General features: G+C 45.5%; 1 protein-coding gene across 1 annotated transcript in view; it reads right to left on the bottom strand.

Annotated features, from left to right (window-relative positions):
• PCDH15 (protocadherin related 15) overlaps positions 1–20531 on the bottom strand; it is a 314817-nt gene that overhangs the window by 275549 nt on the left and 18737 nt on the right. Inside the window, exon 2 of the mRNA XM_069018835.1 lies at positions 775–893. Within this exon, the coding sequence (XP_068874936.1) occupies positions 775–865 (91 nt within the window). The 5' untranslated portion in view covers positions 866–893. The remainder of the gene's footprint in view (positions 1–774; positions 894–20531) is intronic.

The following is a 20531-nucleotide window of genomic DNA, read 5'->3' as shown; positions in this document are numbered from 1 at the left end:
CAGAGGTTTCTAAACCAAAATCCAGCTGCCAAAATCGTAAATTTGTACAATTACAGCTCTACACACATGGAGTGCCATGGATAATGAGCAACTTCATTACAGACATTCTGAAACCACACTCAGTTGTCACTTACCCCACTCATTATTGCCAAGAATATTCAGGAGCAACTTGGACAGACTTTGCCCTTCAATGCTGTTAAATTGTTCAAAAGAGTAAACCCATGTCACTTATCCAGGGCTGGAATTTTTAATTACCAGAGATCCCTGGCAGGACGCATTTCTGGTATCTTTTAATTAAATTCAACCAAGATGCTCCAAGGAGGAACACGAGCTACTGGTGCCATGTTTCAGGGTTCCTGAAGTCTTGTTTCTCTAGAATACCCTCACTGTGGATGTTTTCCCAAGTTTTTTGGTCATTAACAATTCTCTCAAACTCCTGTTCCAACCACAACTGCTGACTGACAAACAAAGGGAAGTTTAGTCTTGCACAATTAATAAGACAAAACCAATTCTGATGCTTGAGCCCAGCACTGAATAATCCCAACTGCAGATTTTATCTTGCCTGGTAAATCAGCAGCTTCGAAAATGCAGTCACCAGTAGATGCTGAAGCCACAAAACACAGAACACACCCAAGCCCTTTCTTTCTTGTAACCTCTTTTCCTACCAAACTACTCTTTCAAGTAGTAATTCTGGGGGGGAAAAAAAGCATTCAGATGAAATTCCAGAGGCATCCCAACCCTCCCCCAGCTCCACCCCATCAGGAAAACCCTTACCTTCATCATTCTGGGCCAGAGCCCGTGCCAGGATGGCAGCGAGTGCCGTCCCCACTGTGAACCATTTCCAGAGACAAAGCTGCTGGACCATTTTCCGTCAAACTTCACTCAAGGCAGAGCTGGAAAAGAGATTTAATACATTTATTATTCAACCTGCACAAAGCTGAGCCACTACAAATGATTTCACAGGTAACTACATAGGAGATCTGCAGCCTCTAAGATCATGGCATTGTTTCAGCCATGAAAATAAATAAAATAAGGAAGGAGAACTCACATTAGCATCAGTCAAGATGTGTGTACTCATTATCTCAAGAACTGTGCATGCACAGCTCTCCAAGTCAAGAAAATGCAAGGTTCTGGCTTAAATCAGGTCTGATTTCCATAATATCTCTGCAATAAAGTATTTATGTTACCCCCTTCCTGCTTTCAAGCGCTTTGGAGAAGCAACTGTAGCAGAGAAATTGCACCAATTAAAACGAGGGCTCACTGCAAAAGGCTGGAGGGACCCAGGATTCAAAGGTATTGCCCAGGAAAAATGGGGGTGGATCCCTGAGGATGGCATTCTTTAAGGACATGGGCTGTTGGGTTGTGGCCAGGAAAATGAGAAAAACACCACAACCAGCTCAAAAAGACCTGCCACAACCAACAAAGTGAAATTAAAAACTAAAAAAAAAAAGACCCAAAAAACCCCAAAACCACAACCAACGAACCAACAAAAACAAAAACCCAAAACAAAACAAAAATCCACAACCTTCTCCCTTCCTTCCCCCAAACTCCCAAAACAAACAGAAAACACCCAAACAAAAAAAAAAAAAAAAAAAAAAAAAAAAAAAAACCAAAAAAAAAAACCACCAAAATCCCCAAGACAAGTCTGGCTGAACTCCAGAGCATATTTGGAGTGTGGAACATTAGAAAGTTACCAAAAGCTCTGGTTCATGGTTCCAATAAAAAGAATTAGCACAACTGTACAGCCCAGAGCTGAATTACTTAAAAATATTCTTTCAAATTTACAAAGATTGGGATAAATACAGTGCCAGGCGCACAGAATGAAAAAAGACTTCCAACAATATAAATCAAATTCTTATATAAAAAAAATTAGCTGTATTTATTAAAAGTCAAACCATCTTGCAAAACAATGGTTTTGAGTTGGAGTTTTGGAGGGAAACCTGGGGTTTTTTTCCACAGGATGAGGAAAGCAAGCAGGGAAATGTAATAAACCAGACTGAGTGGCCCATATTCACTCAAGTATTTCAAGTTCCTAGGTGGTTGACCATATATATCACATATAAATAGATTTAGTTTGCTTCCACGACAGCTCACACAGGTGGGATCTGCAGACCATCAGAGGTTTTTCCCAAATTTAATGATTCTCTCCTGTGATTTCTGAGGCTCCCTCCGAGCCAGCACAGCTCCTTTTCCCTTTGTAAAAGCCATGGGTTGCAGGTGACTTTATCGGGATTTCAATACCGACATTCCGGAAAAATAAAGGTCAAAAATTTTGGTTAATGACCAAAAAGCAGCAAAACCATTTCAAATTCTCCACTGCACGTGTTGCTGCTCCACTCCTCATCCAGGGGTTAAGGATGGGGAGAGGCTTTTCCAAGCTCCACCTGTGCTCAGGTCAGACTCTTCCCACCCTGTGCAGCAGCAGGGGGTCAGTGCAGGCTGCACCAGGCAGCAGTTCCAGGAAGAACTTTAATATTGGCCATCAAACAAGTGAAGCACCAGCACAGATCTCTTCAGATTTGACACCAACGTTTGCCTTGGCAGAGCAGCTCCAGGTCACAGAATGCAGGAATTCAAGCCATACAAAGCACCCTCCTTCTCTCTCCTCCTTATCTTCCCTTGCCCTTCTACAGCTCTTTCTGTCCAAATTCCAACAGGAAATTGTGGAGTCACAGAACTCTTAAGGTTAGAAGAGACCATGAAGGTCATTAAATCCAACCACCACCCCATGTCCTCAAGTGCCACATCCACACGTGTCTTGAATGCTTCCGAGGATGGAGACTCCACCCCTGTCCCAGGCAGCCCCTTCCAGTGCTTTACAACCCTTTCCATGAAGAACTTCTCCCCAGTATCCGACTCAAACCTCCCCCAGCACAAGCTGAGGCCGTTTCCTCTCATCCTCTCACCTGGACCCTGGGAGAAGAGACCCAGCTCCCCTCTCCTCACTATCAGCTCCTTCCAGGGAATTGTAGAGAGCAACCTCAGAGAGGAGAGGGCAACCCTGACAGCTCAAGTGGGAATTTGTGGCAAAACAGGAAGTTAAGAGACAGCTCAAAGGAGAATTCCAGACTCCTCCCAAAGGAACTATTATTCCCATGTGGCAAGGAGACCAGAATTGCTCAAAAGGGCCTTTTCCCTCCCTTCTCCTTCCCAAAATGCTCATTTGGTTACCACCAAACTTCCACTTAGCCCATTCCAAAGTCACTCTGGAATTTGCAACAGCACCTTCAAAAAAAAAAAAAACCCAAGTGACTTTTGCCATGATATATTCCTGACTACTTGGAAATCAAGGCTGTCTCCATGTTACCCAAGTGGATTCCAATTCATCATCATTATCAATCCTCCTGGGAATTTTGGGGATGGAACTTCTCAGTATTTCACCACTATCTCCTCCCCTGTTAACAAAAGTTCCTGAAGGAACTGGGCTCAGCTGCTTTTGCACTTGAAGCAGTGTTATTCCATTAGGTGACATTTGCTTCCAACCTTTTATACCTCACATCCCAGAAAACAGAAGTTCAGGAGACTCTTGGTGTCTTCAGGTCAGTCTAAGGAAAATCCCATCCAAATACAGATTTTAGGTGTTATCAGACCTAAAAAGAAGAGCTTGCACCCACTTTCAGAGGCCACTGATATTTGATTTTACAACCTTGAGATACAAAATAAATCCAGCTCTCCAATCACCATGTTCTATTTTAGAAAGTTATTCAGAGCTCAGCTGACACCCTTGAGCGGAGTCTGCTCCTGAGAGATTTTTAGGATGGAATCTTGACAGATTTATTTTTGATTTTGATGAAATGTCAAGTTAAACCACAAGGATGGCAACGCTGCTGGCTCCCAGAATAAGCAGCTCTTTATGCAACTGGAATACAACAGAAGAAAAATCCTGGTTTTTCCTTCCGCTTGTACCAGAAAAAAAAACAACCAAAACCAAACCAAAACAAAAAAAAAACCCTCAAAAAACAAACAAAACCCCCCAAAACCCAAAAGACACCAAAAAGAACAAAACAAAACCCAAAAGAAAAAACAAAAACCAAAGAAACTACAAAAAAAAAAGAAAGAAACAAACAGAAAAAAACAAACAACAAAAAAGCAACCAAACAAATAAAAACCCCAAAAAGCCAGGAGTCTAAAGCCCAGAAAATGAGAATATTAAGTTCAAATCATTCTGCTAACTCAGAAATAGCTCAGAACAAATCCCAGTTTACCACAAAGTACCAAAAGGTTGACAGTCTGTAAGAAATAAGATTGAACTCCAGACAGGGCAAGGAACAACTGTGAATTGTTAAGAGAAGGAAGATCTGTAAAGTAAAAACATACAAAATGTCTGCAAGACTCAGTATTTTCCTGAAAAATTCTAATTTTAAATTTTAAGAGAGGATAAGTGTAAATTAAAAAAATATATATATGAGTTATGACATCCAAGCACTTTGAATATATTTAGAGGGACAATAATATGATAGTAAATTCCAATAATTATTTACTTTTAGATCAGGTGTTATTACAGGATGTAAAACTTTGCATTCATTAGAAGCTGGAGGGGGGGAACACTGCCTTGGTCAAAATAAATAACCATTCTCTGGGCACCCTGTGCCAGGGCCTCCCCACCCTCCCAGGGAACAATTCCTTCCCAATATCCCATCCATCCCTGCCCTCTGGCACTGGGAAGCCATTCCCTGTGTCCTGTCCCTCCAGCCCTTGTCCCCAGTCCCTCTCCAGCTCTCCTGGAGCCCTTCAGGCCCTGGAAGGGGCTCTGAGCTCTCCCTGGAGCCTAAAGTTTGGGCCAGGTTTGCCACAAGCCAGAGCCATTGGCTCCCTCACACCAGAGCTGCCCCATCCACACCCAATTCCATAGGAAACACGGACTGTGGAAGTGCCCACACCACCCAAACCAGCAACAACAACTCCGAGCATTCTCCACGAGGAGCAAATCTGGAAACAACCTGGAGGCACACACTTTGCACCTTCTGCTCCTGCAGTGGGTTTGAAGCCCTGCCAGACTGAAACAGAAATCACTAAGTGAGCATTATTAATTCATTAGACACAAACAAATATTTGCTATTTATTTGTCAAAAACAATGGCTCCTGAGAAGCTGCTGTGGCTGGGTGAGTAGCTCAGCATTTAAAAAGGGATTAAATCCCCATTTACATCTGTGCTATTATTTACACAACCAGCTTGAACTCCTTCAAGCAGCACGAGTGACACAAAGCAGGGATGTGCTTTGCACCCTACAGTCATGATAAATCTTTCAAAGTATTTATTTTTTAAAGGTTGATGCAACTGAAGTGCTTTAACACAGCAAAAAATTACAGTGGACTGGTTTTTTATAAGGTTCATCATTATTACTCATCAGCTGAACTCAAAGACTGTAGACATAAAATAGGGATATAGAATGCTCATTCAATGCTTATTCTGGAGAGCTGGTGCCATAATAAATCAGAAATGCCAGGAAAACAGCAGGAAAAGCCTCTTACAGAAGCCAAAAAGGAGGTGAACTTGCTTTAGAGCCTGACAGTGTTCCTGGCTTGGTTAAAGCTACAGTTCATTACAAACTCTGTGTCCCAAGCGTTTGATTTTTGTCACCCAAACAATTCTGTTGAAGTGCCAGCAGGAGGAAAAAAGCTTCTAAAAGATTATTTAACCACAAAACAGACACACCCCAGAGAACCCCAAGCTCTGTTCTGCCCCACAATGCTGTTCAACACTCAAGTCACCTCACTTGGTATGGAATTCATACCCATTAATTCCATGGAATATCTCAGGGGGGTTACTTCTGATTAGCAGGTCCTGAGCCCCTCTCGCTGAGGGTGCATAGCCAGAGCTCATCTGCTAGAAGACACCCTCACCTGAGGCTTAAAAAACCCTACAAAACCCTAATTAGGGTTTGGTTTTACAAAACCAAACCCTAATTCCAGCTCAGGGATCACCTCTGATAGCCCAGGACATCCTGGAAAGATGAATCTCACCCCACGAGCTCCATCCCATGCCCAGGCCCTGAGCCTCTCTCACTGGTGGGGCACATCTGCTGGAAAACACTTTCACCTGGGGCTTAACAAGAAAAAGAAACTCTAATTGCAGCAATTCTGGCTCAGGAGCTCAGGGATCACCTCTGGCAGTTTGGGACATCCTGGAAGGGTGAAGATCAGCTCACAGCCCCCCTCCCATGCCAAGGCCCTGAGCCCCTCTCAGTGGTGGGGCACATCCAGAGCACATCTGCTAGGCTGGAGAACAGCCTCAGCTGGGGCCTAACCACAAAACCAAACCCTAATTGCAGCTCAGGAGCTCAGGGATCACCTCTGGTAGCTCAGGACATCCTGGAAGGGTGAAGATCAGCCCACAGCCTTCCTCCCATGCCCAAGTCCCTGATCCCATCTCACAGCCCCTCCAACAAGGAGAAAAGCCAGGGAAGGAGGACTTCACCTTTGAGTTAAAGCCAGTTCTGGCTCTGATTCAGCTGCAAGTGTGACTAACTCTGTTTGCAGAAGTCAAATATCTGCTTAAATGCTTTCCTGAAGAATTATTCAAGCATAAGCAAATATTTGGCTGTGCTGGTGCTACAGTGAATAATTTAGAGTGCAAATCCAGCCCTTTCTCCAGTTCTGGGCCTTCCAAAAATCCAAACACGACTCCAGGTTTTATTTCACTGACACTTCTTGAGCAATTAACATGAGTATTTCAGCCTATGGACTCTTGGATTTGTTCAATCCTATTAAAGTGCTCTCATGCTCCGAGACTGGCACAGTTGAGTTGGATTTTATCACTCTCCTCTCCTTGGATAAGGCCCTTCAGGAACGTGAAGATTTTTAAGATTGCATTTCAAGATCAAACCTGCTCCCCCCTCAATTCCCTTCTCCCAGCTGCTGGATCTGTTTCTACACAAATGAACACATTAGAAAAGAGGAACATTGATGCTGCATTCCTGTCCCTTGTCCTTGTGTTATCAAGCTCTTGAGTTTTTAGCCTTACTTGGAGGCAGGATTTTTAGAAAGCAAAGACATGAGAACAAGAAAAAAGCACGATGACAATTTATATGAGGATCTGAAGTAAAATTTCACCTGCAGCTTGAAATTCCTCAGCATTTCCTCTGCATCTACATTCAAATAATTCATCTTCGAATATTCCTGCTTGCCCACATTCTTCCAAGGACTACTGGTTTTCTTCCCTTCCTCGCCCCTCTCTTTAAGCCTGGTATTTTCTGTGCCTTTCTTGCAGAAATGACTCTCTAGGAGTCGATGAGATGCCACTGCAAAGCCAAAGTCAAGCCTCAGTAACAGAGCTCAAGAAAGTAATTTCAAACGTCAGTGAGAACACCACTGGGCCTGGCTGGGAAGGATGCAATGTAAAAGTTTAATTAATGAGCTGTTTTTACTTCAATGCAGAAATCCCTAAGTTTATCTCAATATTTTGCCCCCCCCCCAAACCTGCTGTTTTCTTGCATTCCATCAATTGTACAGCTCTTTGTTTTCCACCTCTACGTACCAGTGGTAGCCAGAGAATCCCAGAAAGGTTTGACTTGGAAGGGACCTTAAACCTCATCTCATTCCAACCCCTGCCGTGGGCAGGGACACCTCCCAGACACCCCAAGGGTACTCTTTCCACCCTCCTGCCAGCAGAACACCCTATAAATGATGATTTAAAGGATTAAAACAATTTAGTGCTGCTGGTTCCCACTGAACAAAGAAAGTGGATAAGTAGATGGAAAGTTTGCATGGAGAAAACTCAACTCACAAAACTAGATAAGAGCTTTATGGGAGAACCGAGGGAGAGAGAAGCACTTTTGTTTCCTGCTTCCATCACTAGCAATGATTTATTTCCTGTCTTTTTAACAAGTAATGCAGCTACTGGATGGATTAACAGGATTGAAGCTGTTGAGCATTCACTCCTGCCCACAAACCCCATTTTTTTCATGCATTATGAGTTTATTTATCCTTGTTTCCAACTCCTCTGTGTGGACTTCACCTATAAAATATTGTTTTCACAGGAGGTTTTGAGTCACAAAAGAAGTTGAGTGGCTGGGACACTGTCCATTTGAAACTCCTGCTGTGCAGATGGTGCCTCCAGAAAGAGGAGAGAGCAAAGATATCCTAAACCTGACATCAGAGCCAGGAGACTCCAGCTGAAAATTAACATAAAAAGATTAAAAGAAACCCAATCCATATTAGGCAGGAGTGGCTCAGTGAGTTCTTCAATAACCTTTGTCTTCCCAAAATATGCACACAGAGCTAAAGTTACACATTAAAGTGTTAATAATGAAAATATAATGCGGCATAAAAGCCCAAAGATCAGTTTCATTGCTTTTACGGCACGACAGGTATTGGATTCCATCCCAAAAGGCTCTCCATTTCTCCCTTGCCAGAGCAGCTTCTCTCTGAGATTACATAACTCAGAGGAGAGAATCCAAGGAGTAAAATCTCTCTGAAACCAGGAGATGTTTTGTCAGGAGCCCCTCTGAGTGCTCCTTGCAGGACACCAGGACCTGTCTCCACATCGTATGGCTGAAAACCTGCGTGGTGTTACAGAAATGGAAACTCCCCAAACTAAACCGGGGCAACCAACACGTCCCAGTTTAAGCCAATTGAAGTGGATTCCTTTTACTGAAGAAAAGGACATTTTCTCAAGTAGAATTTCTATGCTGCCTCTTCCCTTCTCTGAGAGGATTTTTATTTAAGTTCTTGTAAAAATAAATACACTAAACTCATCGCTTTTCTAGAAAATGAGCCTTTCTGCCTGCCTGTAGTCGCTACGCCAGGAGTAGTGTTAAATACAACCTGGAGCAGTGGCAGGAGCTGTGTTTGAGTAGCTCAGTGCATGACATGTCAGAATTAACATGTGCACAGCCCCTGAGAAGAGATTTCATCCAGCCACTCCCAAAACCAGCTGAAGATTGTGGTTCTGGATATCACTGGGCCAGAAGTTAGGCCTGGCTTTGGAAGGTAGGCCACATGCCAAATAGTAAGGCTGGTTACACCAGAGAGCTGCCACAATCTACAGCAGGATTCAAAAGTCCCCTAAAAAACAAATGCACATCCCATTATTGTACAGGAGCCAGCCTGCCTTGGGACACTCCCAATAAATCCCAAATATTCCTTCTGGTACCAGTGCCCACCTGGTGTTAACCCCCTGCAATCCAGGGACACTCTCCTTGTGGCTTTTGCCCTCCAGGGACCAGGCTCCTCAGCAGAGCCCATGGAAAATTAAACCATTTCACAGGAATTCAGCTTTCCCTTCTAGAAAAGAGCAGGAAATCAAAGTTTCATCTTTATCAGGTCCTTGGTAGGTTATCAGTGACCACATTCTGCACTGAAATCATGGATTATTTATTTAACCCCTGAGCCATGTGCACAAGGCACCTTCAACACTAACAACCTCAGATACCCAGCCTGCTACATTTACCCCTCTCACACCTCACCAGTTTTCCTGAGAAGCTTCCTCAGCCTGGACAGCTGGATTGGAGTCTCTGAATGGAGCCCCAGGCCAGCTTTCATTATTGTAAGCACATCCCTGCTGTTCAGCACCTCCTTTCTGCCTCTGCTCCTTAAGGCTGACCTTCATTTTCCTCCTGCTCCCATCCAACAACACCCCAGACCTCAAGGCAGCCTCACCTTCCCCCATCTCCTCCTTCCCTGTCAGTTCTGCACATCAAACCTTTGTGTCACCCTCATTCCTGAACAGCCTCTCCCAACCCTCCCATGCCCCTCTGCTCTCCAAGCTTTCCCAGGTCTGGCACCACACCTCTCAAGCCTCAAGCACTCTCTCCTCCACTCCATGATTTTCCTTCCCAGTATTTTTGGGGAATCTTACCCTTAAAAATCCCTCTTGTCGCTTCTTAATAAGCACTGAGCATGGCTGAGGTGAGTACATGTTTTGATTATGCTTGGATTGATTTCTGAGCTTGTTGGCCAGGAGGGAAAGGAGGCAGTGAAGTCTTTACTCACATCTTGACATTTTTAAAAGGCTGGAATCACTTCCCTCTCTTCACTGCCCCAGAGAAGCTGTGGCTGCCCCTGGATCCCTGGCAGTGTCCAAGGCCAGGCTGGACACTGGGGCTTGGAGCAGCCTGGGATAGTGGGAGGTGTCCCTGCCCATGGCACTAGGTGGGATAAGATGGGCTTTAACCAACCCAAACTGTTCTACAATTCCATGATTTATCCATCTCCATTTAACCACTCCACCTTCTGAATCTCCTCATCCATCCAGCTGCTTCTCAGCCCTCTGGCAACTGTGTAAATCCATCTCCTGAACCTCTGCTTCTCCAGATACCCTCACACCTCAGTGCTGCATCATCAACCCTCAACAACTCAGCATTTCACTCCCTTCATTTTCTATATTCCTGCTTTCCTTAAAACATAGAACACCCAGCACCCTCATCCAGCAAGGCTGGCTATTCCAAGACACTAGGCCTCCACATCTCGCAAGCAAATCCTTCTCTTCCACCCTTCCAGACTCTCCAAAGTGCTTCTGCCCATTGCTGAATGCAGGGATGGAGGTGGCATTTCCAGCCTTTTTCGTTCCGCTGGACGTGTGGATGATTCACATGCTCAGAGTCGGGGAAATGTGGGCTGTGCCCACGTGCTGGGACACCCGGGTGGGCACCGGGCACTCATCCAGGGACAGCTGGCATCGAGCGCCTACCAGAGCTGCTGGGGATGGATTTAAACACCCACATGTGGGTTTTGATCTGCTCAAGCATCTCCTTGGTCAAATATCCAGCAAGAAATGGCTTCTGAGGAACAGAAGAGAGATAAAGGTGGGATCTTACAATTCATTGTGGAGACAGGAAAACGACAGAGATGACGAAGTGCAAGCACAGGGATTTTCAGATGGCTGCCATAGGGAACTGCTTGCAGGCTGGAGGTAGGCTACAGCTGCCAGGGATTACTGGTGTAGAAATGGTTTGGGTTGGCAGGGACCTTGGAGATCCTCTCATCCATCCCCCCATCCATGGGCAGGGACAACTGTTCCTTCCTGCTCAGGCCCTGCTGAGCTGAGCGAGCTCAGCCCACAAAATTCACCACTTGTTCAACTCAGTCCTGTGTAGGAATCCCAGACTGGTTTGGGTTGGACAGGACCTCAAAGCCCATCCAGTGCCACCCCTGCCATGGGCAGAGACACCTTCCACTGTCCCAGGCTGCTCCAAGCCCCAGTGTCCAACCTGGCCTTGGACACTGCCAGGGATCCAGGGGCAGCCCCAGCTGCTCTGGGCACCCTGTGCCAGGGCCTGCCCACCCTCCCAGGAGGAATTTCTTCCTTATATCTCACCTAAATTTCCCCTCTGGCACTGGGAAGCCATTCCCCCTCATCCTGCACCTCCAGGCCCTTGTGTAAAATCTCTCTCCATGTTTCCTGTAGTTCCTTCAGGCCCTGCAAGGCCACAATGAGGTCACCCCAAAGCTTCTCCTCCCCAGGTGAACAATCCAAGCTCTCCCAGCCTTTCCTCCCAGCAGAGCTGCTCCATCCCTCTGCTCATCCTGGAGCCTCCTCTGGACTCTCTCCAGCAGCTCCAGGTCCCTCCTGTGCTGGGCCCCAGGGCTGGGGCAGCTCTGCAGGTGGGGTCTCACCTGAGCACAGGGGCAGAATCTCTCCCTCCCCTGCTGTCCACGCTGGGGAATCAGCCCAGGATTGGGTTAAGACACAGGGAAATCCAGGGAAATCCAGGGAAATCCAGGGAAATCCAGGGAAATCCAGGGAAAAGCACTGCACCTCACCCCAGCATTGTGCAACAGAGATAGTTCCACATCATCACCAGCAAATCTGAGGTGGAGGGAACAGCCATGAGGGAAGTGATGCACAACAAGAACCTCAATCCTACACTTTGAATGACTCCAGCACATTTCCTGAGTGTGAATGCAGCACATCCCTTGGAATGGGTCAAGCAGCTCTGTTGGACATGAAACATCTCATTGCTTATTTAGATCCTTTGCTCATAGGGCCTGTGTTGGTGGTTATTTCTAGAAGAAGATCAGCCAAAATGGGTTTACAAATGTTTATATTTAAGAAACTATTAAGATATCCAAGTAACAATAAGATCCTGGAAGGAAATCCAGGAATACCACCAAAAGCAGAGCTTTAACAACCCAGCAAAAACACATCACTCAGAGGAATGTTGGAAAAGAGGGCTATTCTCAAATTTCAAAAGCTGTCAGAGTAACTAAGATCGTTTCACCAATTTCCTGTAACATCTCATGAAGGAGAAAAACACCACTGTTTTCTGACAGGCTTTAAATGAACAGCACCCTTACACCCACACAAGGTCACAAGTTTGTCTCTGGCTGAGGCCAGATGTGGGAGAAAGGACAAAAGCAAACAAGGAAATGCACTCAGAGATGCAGAGATCGCTCCAGGAATGGACAGCCCATACACATACACAGGCTCCTGATAACATTCTCTCCCTCTTCCACTCACTTTTCATCATCTTACTTGATATTTTCATTGGTACTGAGCTGACATTTCCATGATTTCCATTAAAAACCCTGGTGTTTAGAAGACATTAGGTTGAGCTGGTGAAGTCGAATAGGCTGGAAGCAGCCAGTACAGGGTGGACACTCAGTGACCTCCCCATGGCACATGAAGGAGGCACCACATTCCTGCCAGGGCATTATCACAAGTTCAGGCATCAGAGGTGAACCTCTGAGGCCGGAGAAGGAGCTTGGATAAGGGCCTGGAGCACCAGGATGAGGCAGAATGGCTTTAAACTGAAGGAGGGCAGGGCTAGATGGGATATTGGGAAGGAATTGTTCCCTGGGAGGGTGGGCAGGCCCTGGCACAGGGTGCCCAGAGCAGCTGGGGCTGCCCCTGGATCCCTGGCAGTGTCCAAGGCCAGGCTGGACATTGGGGCTTGGCGCAGCCTGGGATAGTGGGAGGTGTCCCTGCCCAAGGCAGGGGTGGCACTGTATGGGCTTTAAGGTCCCTTCCAACCCGAACCAGTCTGGGATTCTGTGATAATAAACCAAGCTTCAGAAATGAGGGAAGAGACCTCTTTTACCTGCAGCAATGTAAGCTGGCCCAAGGTGCAGCAGCAGAGACCACAGGACAGAAATCCCTCATAGTCAGACAAGAGCACAGAGCAGAGGGTGCCCGAGGCACTCGGGTGGGAGGAAAACACACAAGCCCAGGCTCATGGTGGGCAGCTGGGCCATGGCTTTCCTTTTCCATGGAAGAGCGAGCAAGGCCAATCCATCTTGGAAGCGGCTCTGTCCACATGCTTCAGGAAGGAATTTTACCACCTCAGAAGCACAGGGGTGGACCTGAGAGATGCCAGCGTGACTGTTAATGTCACCAAACAGCAGCTGCTGGGAATTGGTGACACCCAGCACGGACTCCTGCTCACTGCTCAAGTCAGGAAAAAGGGAACAGACATGGAAGCCATGATTATTCCTGCAGGAGAGAGGGTGGAGTTCTGGACACGATCCTGAGACAGTTCCTTTGAAGAAAGGGGAAGAGGCATTCCTGTGGTTTGCAGCAGAGAGGTAACTACGGGTAACCAGTGCCCAGTGAAGGGATGTGTCCCCTCCTGGGGCTTTGGCCACAGTGTCCTGAGCCTGCCAGGATGGGGAGGGACAAAAAAGGCCCTGGCAGCAAGAACACAACTATAGAATGACAAGAAATGTTTGTTCTAAAGATAAAATGAGAAGATAAAATTAGTTTTCATTCAGCATCAGAGGAGATGTCTTTCAACCCAGGCTCGTATTCCATGGGATGGCAGCAGGCCTGGGATCAGGGGTACTTTGAATCTCTTCCCTCAATCTTTGTGGCTTTTGTCCTAAAATGTGCAAAGAGAGGTGGGAGAGAGAGGAAAGCCCCACGGGGTGTGAGGTTGGCTGTCCAAAATAAAAGGCTGAAGTGTGGGAAACACCATTTTAATGCAATTCAGTTGTAAAAACAATAGAAAACTACGAGCTACGAGGCCAGATGAGCTGGCCCACGCACTTTACTACAGCTGGGTGAGGAGGGGAGGGTGTCAGAGCGTGGAATTAAGTGCCAGGTGAAAGTCTGCCAGCTCCAGAGTTCAACCCTGGCTACAAACAGAGCATTGTCAGCAGCTCTGTGAGGCTCTAAACGCATTTAGTACCTGGGCAGCTTGGGAAAGGAATCTTCATTTGGAGAAAAAGGCACGTTGGGACAAGTGAGATATTCATGTATGCAGAGAGGGATTGGGAATTTGTCAGCTTTTCAGCTATTTCCCCCTCAGAGGAGGCGGCACAGGGAGCGGCTGTGGGGACTGAGCTGCAGTAAACAAAATGCTGGGCAGCATTAGGAGGGAGAGGAAGAGGGCCTAAATTGGAATGACATTATACAGGACAATAGGAAACCCCTGGAGCATTAAACAATGGGTTTGCTGCCATCATTGCAAAAAAGAGACACCAGAGAAGGACAAGGGCTCAGGAAGGACACTGGGGGACCTTGCACTCCTCTGTCAAACACAACAAAAAGCCCAAAAAATCCTCAGAAAATCAGACTGGTTTGTACTGGAAGGAATGTTAAAATCCACCTTCCACTATCCCAGGTTGCTCCAAGTCCCATCCAACCCGGTCTTGGACACTGCCAGGGATGGGACAGCCACAGCTTCTCTGTGTCAGGGCCTCCTCACCTTCCCAGGGAACAATTCCTTCCCAATATCCCATCTATCCCTGCCCACTGGCAGTTTAAACCATGGACAAGGAAGATTCCCAAGGATTACTTAATGCAAGAGAGAGACATGACAGACATCAACTAAAATCTTGATCAGCAAAGCTGCTGTAGCAACAATTTTTTCCCATGACACTGTAATATTTCTGTCCTAGAGGAATACAGACAGGAATAAAAGCAAGAATACACACAAAGAAATCTTTCTCACACCAGCTAAACACTCCGGCTTGTTCAGGAAGTCATCAGAACCGAGAAAACACTCTACTCCCAGTTGTCACCTCTCCAAACAACAATAGATGTAATTATGCAGATTAAACCAAGGACATTCCATGCTTCAGGGCTTTTGCAAACCGCCTGCAGGAGCCAAGGGGGAATCCCCAGGCAGTGCTGTGCACCTCACCTCAGGTACAGGGGTCAGGGACACATTTCCTGTCTCCAAACATGCAATGAATCAGAGGAATATCTGCCGAGCAGAACAGATGAATGGCTTCATTCAGTTGCTAATTGAGATGTTTGATTTGTCCCCCCAGCTGTGTGGTAAAAATTGAGTAAAACATATAAAAGCCCATAAACGAAGTGTGAGTTTCCTCACACTTCTCCACACTTCTTCCAAGCTAAAGAAACTGCCTGGAGTAAGAAATTTACTTCACCTAATCTGAATTTTGCGCTTTTTCCATCACTTTGGTCCTCAGTACACAACAGAGAAGAGGGAATGTTCTACACCTGAGCTTAAGGCAGTCAGCTTTTGGGAAACTTGGGCTTAAAACCTGCTCTTTCAACAATGCCCTGGTTCCAAAAGTGACAACACATCCCAGGAGGGACCTTGTGGCTCTGCACAAGTCCCTGACAGGAGGGGGCAGCCGGGGGGGGTCGGGCTCTGCTCCCAGGGAACAGGGACAGGACAAGGGGAAACGGCCTCAGGCTGGGCCAGGGGAGGCTCAGCTTGGACAGCAGCAGGAATTTCTGCTTGGAAAGGGTGCTGAGGCCTTGGCAGGGGCTGCCCAGGGAGCTTTGGAGTGCCCATGCCTGGAGGTGTCCAAGGAAGGGCTGGAGGTGGCACTCAGTGCTCTGGGCTGGGGACAAGGTGGGCATCGGGCACAGCTTGGACTCCATGGGCTGGGAGGGCTTTTCCAGCCTCGGTAATTCTATATGTTACTGCAGTGAAAGGATCTTTTTCCTGGCTGGCTCCTGATTCACACAGCTGATGTGAGGCATTCCTCCCCAAGGGGGAAAACTGAGAAAAAAATCTCTTCCAAGACAAAATATCCTGATAGCAATAAGATGTTTGGCCTTGGAGGGAAGCCATCAAAATCAAGGCAAAATCTGTAGGAGAGGCCTTTGGGAAATTATCCAAAACAGGATCCAGACAGAAGCAGTGCCACTTGACCTAAGGACACAGTCTGAGGTGGCACAATGAAGTGGAGAACATCACAGTAATGACATCCGTGCTGCTGAACGGCCCTGCCCCAATTCTGAAGTTTAAATTTTCAGTGCTTTCTCATTAATTGCATCTTGAGGGAATAAGTTGGTTTTACACTTAGTAGGAGCAGATTTTTTCAAAACCTACAGCACCACATGCCAGGATTTTGGTTTCTGCCACCCCACTTTGAAAGGTCACGGGGGGGAAAGGAAGAAATCAAAGGTAGAATGAGAGAAGTGCTGTGAAAAAAGTGAGAAAAGGTCACAAGAACCCAGCTTTGGCTAAAGCTTTTCAGAGGCCACTTAGACTGGACACCTACTGAGATGGGAGGGCAGCAACTCTTCAAACTACCCCCAGATTTACCCTGGAACAACTTCCACCTCCTGGTAACAAGGTGGCCATAAATCGCCTCCGCACAGGAGACCTCAATCATGGCTCCAAACCACATAATCCTTGTACTGAAATTAATCTCTGGAGACATCCTCACAAAGAGCTTCTCCACCCTCAGAACTGAAGCGTTTTCCAAGTTCTCCTGAGCTCCTCCTCAAATCTTTTATGCATGAACCATTCTCCTGATGCTTTAATCATCGTTTACACCTTTCTAGAACAAACGAAGAGAGGCAGAAATGCAAATCTACATCTTTAGGTACCACTTAGCCTGCAATCATAAACACCCCAGTGGCTGCAAACACATCTGATGCAGGCAGACTGCAAAATCTGGCTCAGCAGATGTCCCAACAGGAAAACCTCAGGGAAGTTATGGAAGTGGATGCTGGGTTTCTACTCAAGTCCCCTTTTAGGAATAAAATCCTGGCTTTTCTGTTTCGTGCCCTTCGATATAAGTCTTGTTTTTGAACAAACGCTCCCAGGGAAAGGCCTTTGCCCAACTGAGCACTGCAATTTTCACCACATTTATGACTTTTAATCACAAGACAGCTGAAGTCTTCTATAGGTGGTGGTAGAGTAACACTCATCCCAAACCCCACCATTTTATACTGGAAAACCAGGAAACGCGTCAATGTCACCGAGCTGCTCTTTGGAACTGTGCTCCCCTTTCAGTGTCATTGGAATTGCTTTTAAAAAAATAATTTGAGCTTGAACTGCTTTTGAAAAGACATATTTAAATGTTTGTCTTTTTTTGTCCCAAGTTCCCTCCCAACCATAAATATTCCTCAAAGTCTGCTGAGGAGCAGGCTGTCCAGCATGGGAAATATCAGCCAAAAATGCTAATCAATACTTGAATAAAAGTATTCTGCTCAGGATATTTTGCCAGCTCTGCTCTAAATTGGAAGTTTAACAAGATATGGAATTTTCAAATTCATTAGGAACACCAAATGACCCAACTGCTCTATTTTCTTAGTGTCAGTCCCAGATTTATTTTCAACTCACATTAACAATTATCCTTCTAAATTAATGAATTCTCCTTCTAAATTCCTGAAAGGAGGAAGCAGTGCTCCAAGAGTCTGGATTTTGGGGTTGATACCTTGCTTTCTTTAAGGGAATTATAAAAATTGCGCAATGGGTTGGGAAAGGTCTTTGACATCATCTCATTCCAAACCCCTGCCATGGGCAGGGACACCAGGTTTTCAGTCACTTCAAATTCAGATTTGGGCTCATGTAAGGGATGATCAGGATCACTCTCCAAGAATATTTATAGAGTACAAAATTCTGAGAATTAAAACTTTGCTGGATAATCCAAAGGATTTGAAGAGCACCAAAGTCTCCCAACACTATTTGCTGAATTCATCACATCTTCCCTCTCTTTTTCACCAGAACACCAAATCCTCATCCCACTTGTATGAACTGTAATCAATTAATATTCATTCCTCCCTTTCCTCAAGCTGAATTCCATAGAAGTGGGTGTTTATTAAGGGATGATTTCCCCTCTTTGAGATCACCAACACAAAAGGCCTCCGATCCCAAAGAACCCAAAGTCATGGAGACCTGGCACCAAGTCCAGGTCAGGTCAGTGGATTGATGGGAAAAATGGGAAGCAGAGCACAGAAAATCCTTGTTAAAGTAAAGGGAATAGCAGGGCAGGGAAGCCCAGGGAGCTTGGAGATTGGAGGGGACAGGCTGCTCTCCAACCCATGGATCAGCGACAGCGTTTTTAGGGTATTAACAGAAAAGGCCTCTAAGTGGATGGGGTCTTTCCTGCCTTGGAAGGCTTTGTTTGCAGGCTCTGCCAGGCAATACATTGATTTAGCAAAATGTCAGGGTGGAGGGAGGAGACAAGAAACAGGAGGTGAATTCCTCCCAGAAGAACATCAGCTCTCTGACTGCTCTGCAAAAGGCAGATGAAGGATTTACTGATCTGCTGGAGTATTTAATGAAATTATTCTCCTGAGCACAGCCTTGATGAGCTGGATCATTGCTACCTCTCCCCCAATAACTCACTCCCTTCTCATTATGCAAAAAAACTTCACATAAATACCTCCACACTCATCATTCCAATCACTTGTGCACTGCTGTTCAAAAATCATCTTACACTGCCACATCCCCTCATTCCATGGCGTAATTCAGCATAACATTGCTAAAATTCAATTCGGAGTGTCCCAAAACACAGAGTAATTTGGGTTTGTGGCAGGACACCAAGCCCATTCCTATTTCACATGAAAGTTTTGTCTAAAGTTAATTAAACAGCCAATCTGACCATAAATTCAGTATTACAACTAAATTCTCTTCACCATTTAAAAAAGCCTAACAAATAGCTGAATTGCAAAACAGAAGGTGGGATCTCCAAAAACCAACTCAAACTTAATTCTTGCTTCAGAGGAGGCAAAAAAATTACAGATTTAGAATCGATTGGCTACTACAAATTTTTCTTCTACAGATAAGAGCCTCTTACATTTGAAAGAAGAATTGCAATACAGCAAAATTTTGGCTCTACTTTCAAAAAATTGTTGACTTCATCTGTGTTGGAAATAACAATAGGGACAGAGGCAGAAAACTCTCAGATTTTAGCATCGTTTCCACACCCTTCTACTGATCCTACAATAGGACAGGCAGCAATGTCCTTGTTCTAACATCTGTCAGAGAAGTCTTCATACCAGCTGTACAACCAGTAACAGCAAAATGGAAAAGAAAAAGGGGGGGAAGAGAGTGCAAGAAGGGGGTAAGAGAGCCACCTTTGAAGAATTAAAGTGACCATGAAATCTTTTTTTCCACAAAAGGTCATCAGTCAGGACAAACCTATGGCTGCTTAGGTATCCAAACAGATTATTAGGACCACAAAATCAAGTTGGAAAAATAAAAAAAAAGGACACAGGAAACAATCAGTAACAACTTACTTCATGCGTTGATAGCCCAGTGCTTGCATTGGAGATGTGGCAATTATCTATCCTTGCTCCCCTTCCCCTTCAGTCACTACACAGCTCCATCACATCCTTGTTCTGTCCTTGCTTTTCTAGGCTGAGAGTCCTGGAATTACTTAGTTATTCTTCAGAGAGGAATTATTTACACATCTGCAATTAAATCTCTGCTGAATTTCCCCTGGATTTTATGAAACCTTAACAATGGGGGAAAGCATGGGACTAATTCCCAGGAAAAATGAACAAAATGTTTTTCCACCTCCTGTATTTCCGTGGAGAAATCGAGAAGTCTTTTAATGCAGTCTGAATGTGTAAGAAAAAGAGAAACTCTCAACACTTCACTATCACTGCTTCAGGTTCATCTCTTCCACAACTTCACCTCTCTGACCTTTCCCTGCGAAATCATTCCTGCATTTTCTCTCCTCTTCCAGAAGCACAGGCAGTGCCCTACACCTTTCAGAGATGGGAAAAGCACTGCTCTCCTCATCTCCCCACCAGGAGGGGACATTAATCCCAGCAGGAATGCTGAGGACAAACCGACCACAATGGATTATGTCCGTGTCTAATAGTTCCAACAGCTAAATCTCTCTATCAGGCTCATTCATCACTAGGATGCAACAAGAGCAAAGGTTTTTTGAGTAGAAAGAGATTTTTCAAATCAGCTTTTAACAGTTAAAGGCTATCAGGATATTCCTCAGGCAACACAAATCTTTTGTCTTCCCACAGAGTCCTTTCAACACCTGTGCTCCCAAAGAGCAGAACCCCTGGATTCTCCACTTAGGGGAAGCACATGGTCAGGGTTGTGTGCAAATGTCATCAAGACTGAAAAAAAAAAAAAAAAAATGAGGCAGAAAGCATAAAAAAAAAATAAAGGAAACCCAAAATATTCTGTCAGGTTTGTCCATGGATCTGCAGAAGGAGCTGCTGGTTGTGACTCACTTTTGTGCCAAGCTGAGTCCAGGGAGTTAAGACACCTCTAAAACCACACTCAGCTGAGCTCTGCCATCGATGTTACTCCTCAGGTCTGAGTTCTGACCAAAACTCACCCTTAAGGCACAAAAATCAAGTGACTACAGCTCTCCCCTTCCTCAAAAATCCTGTGCTTTTGATGCCTTTTCCTGGTCTTAAAATCAAGAGTCATACACGGTTAGAAGGGAAAAAGGGATTTTACCTTGGT

Source organism: Aphelocoma coerulescens, chromosome 6 (genome assembly GCF_041296385.1).
Source record: "Aphelocoma coerulescens isolate FSJ_1873_10779 chromosome 6, UR_Acoe_1.0, whole genome shotgun sequence".
Taxonomy (NCBI): domain Eukaryota; kingdom Metazoa; phylum Chordata; class Aves; order Passeriformes; family Corvidae; genus Aphelocoma; species Aphelocoma coerulescens.
The sequence above is the reverse complement of the archived record's forward strand: the minus strand, read 5'-3'. Positions and strand labels throughout refer to the sequence as shown.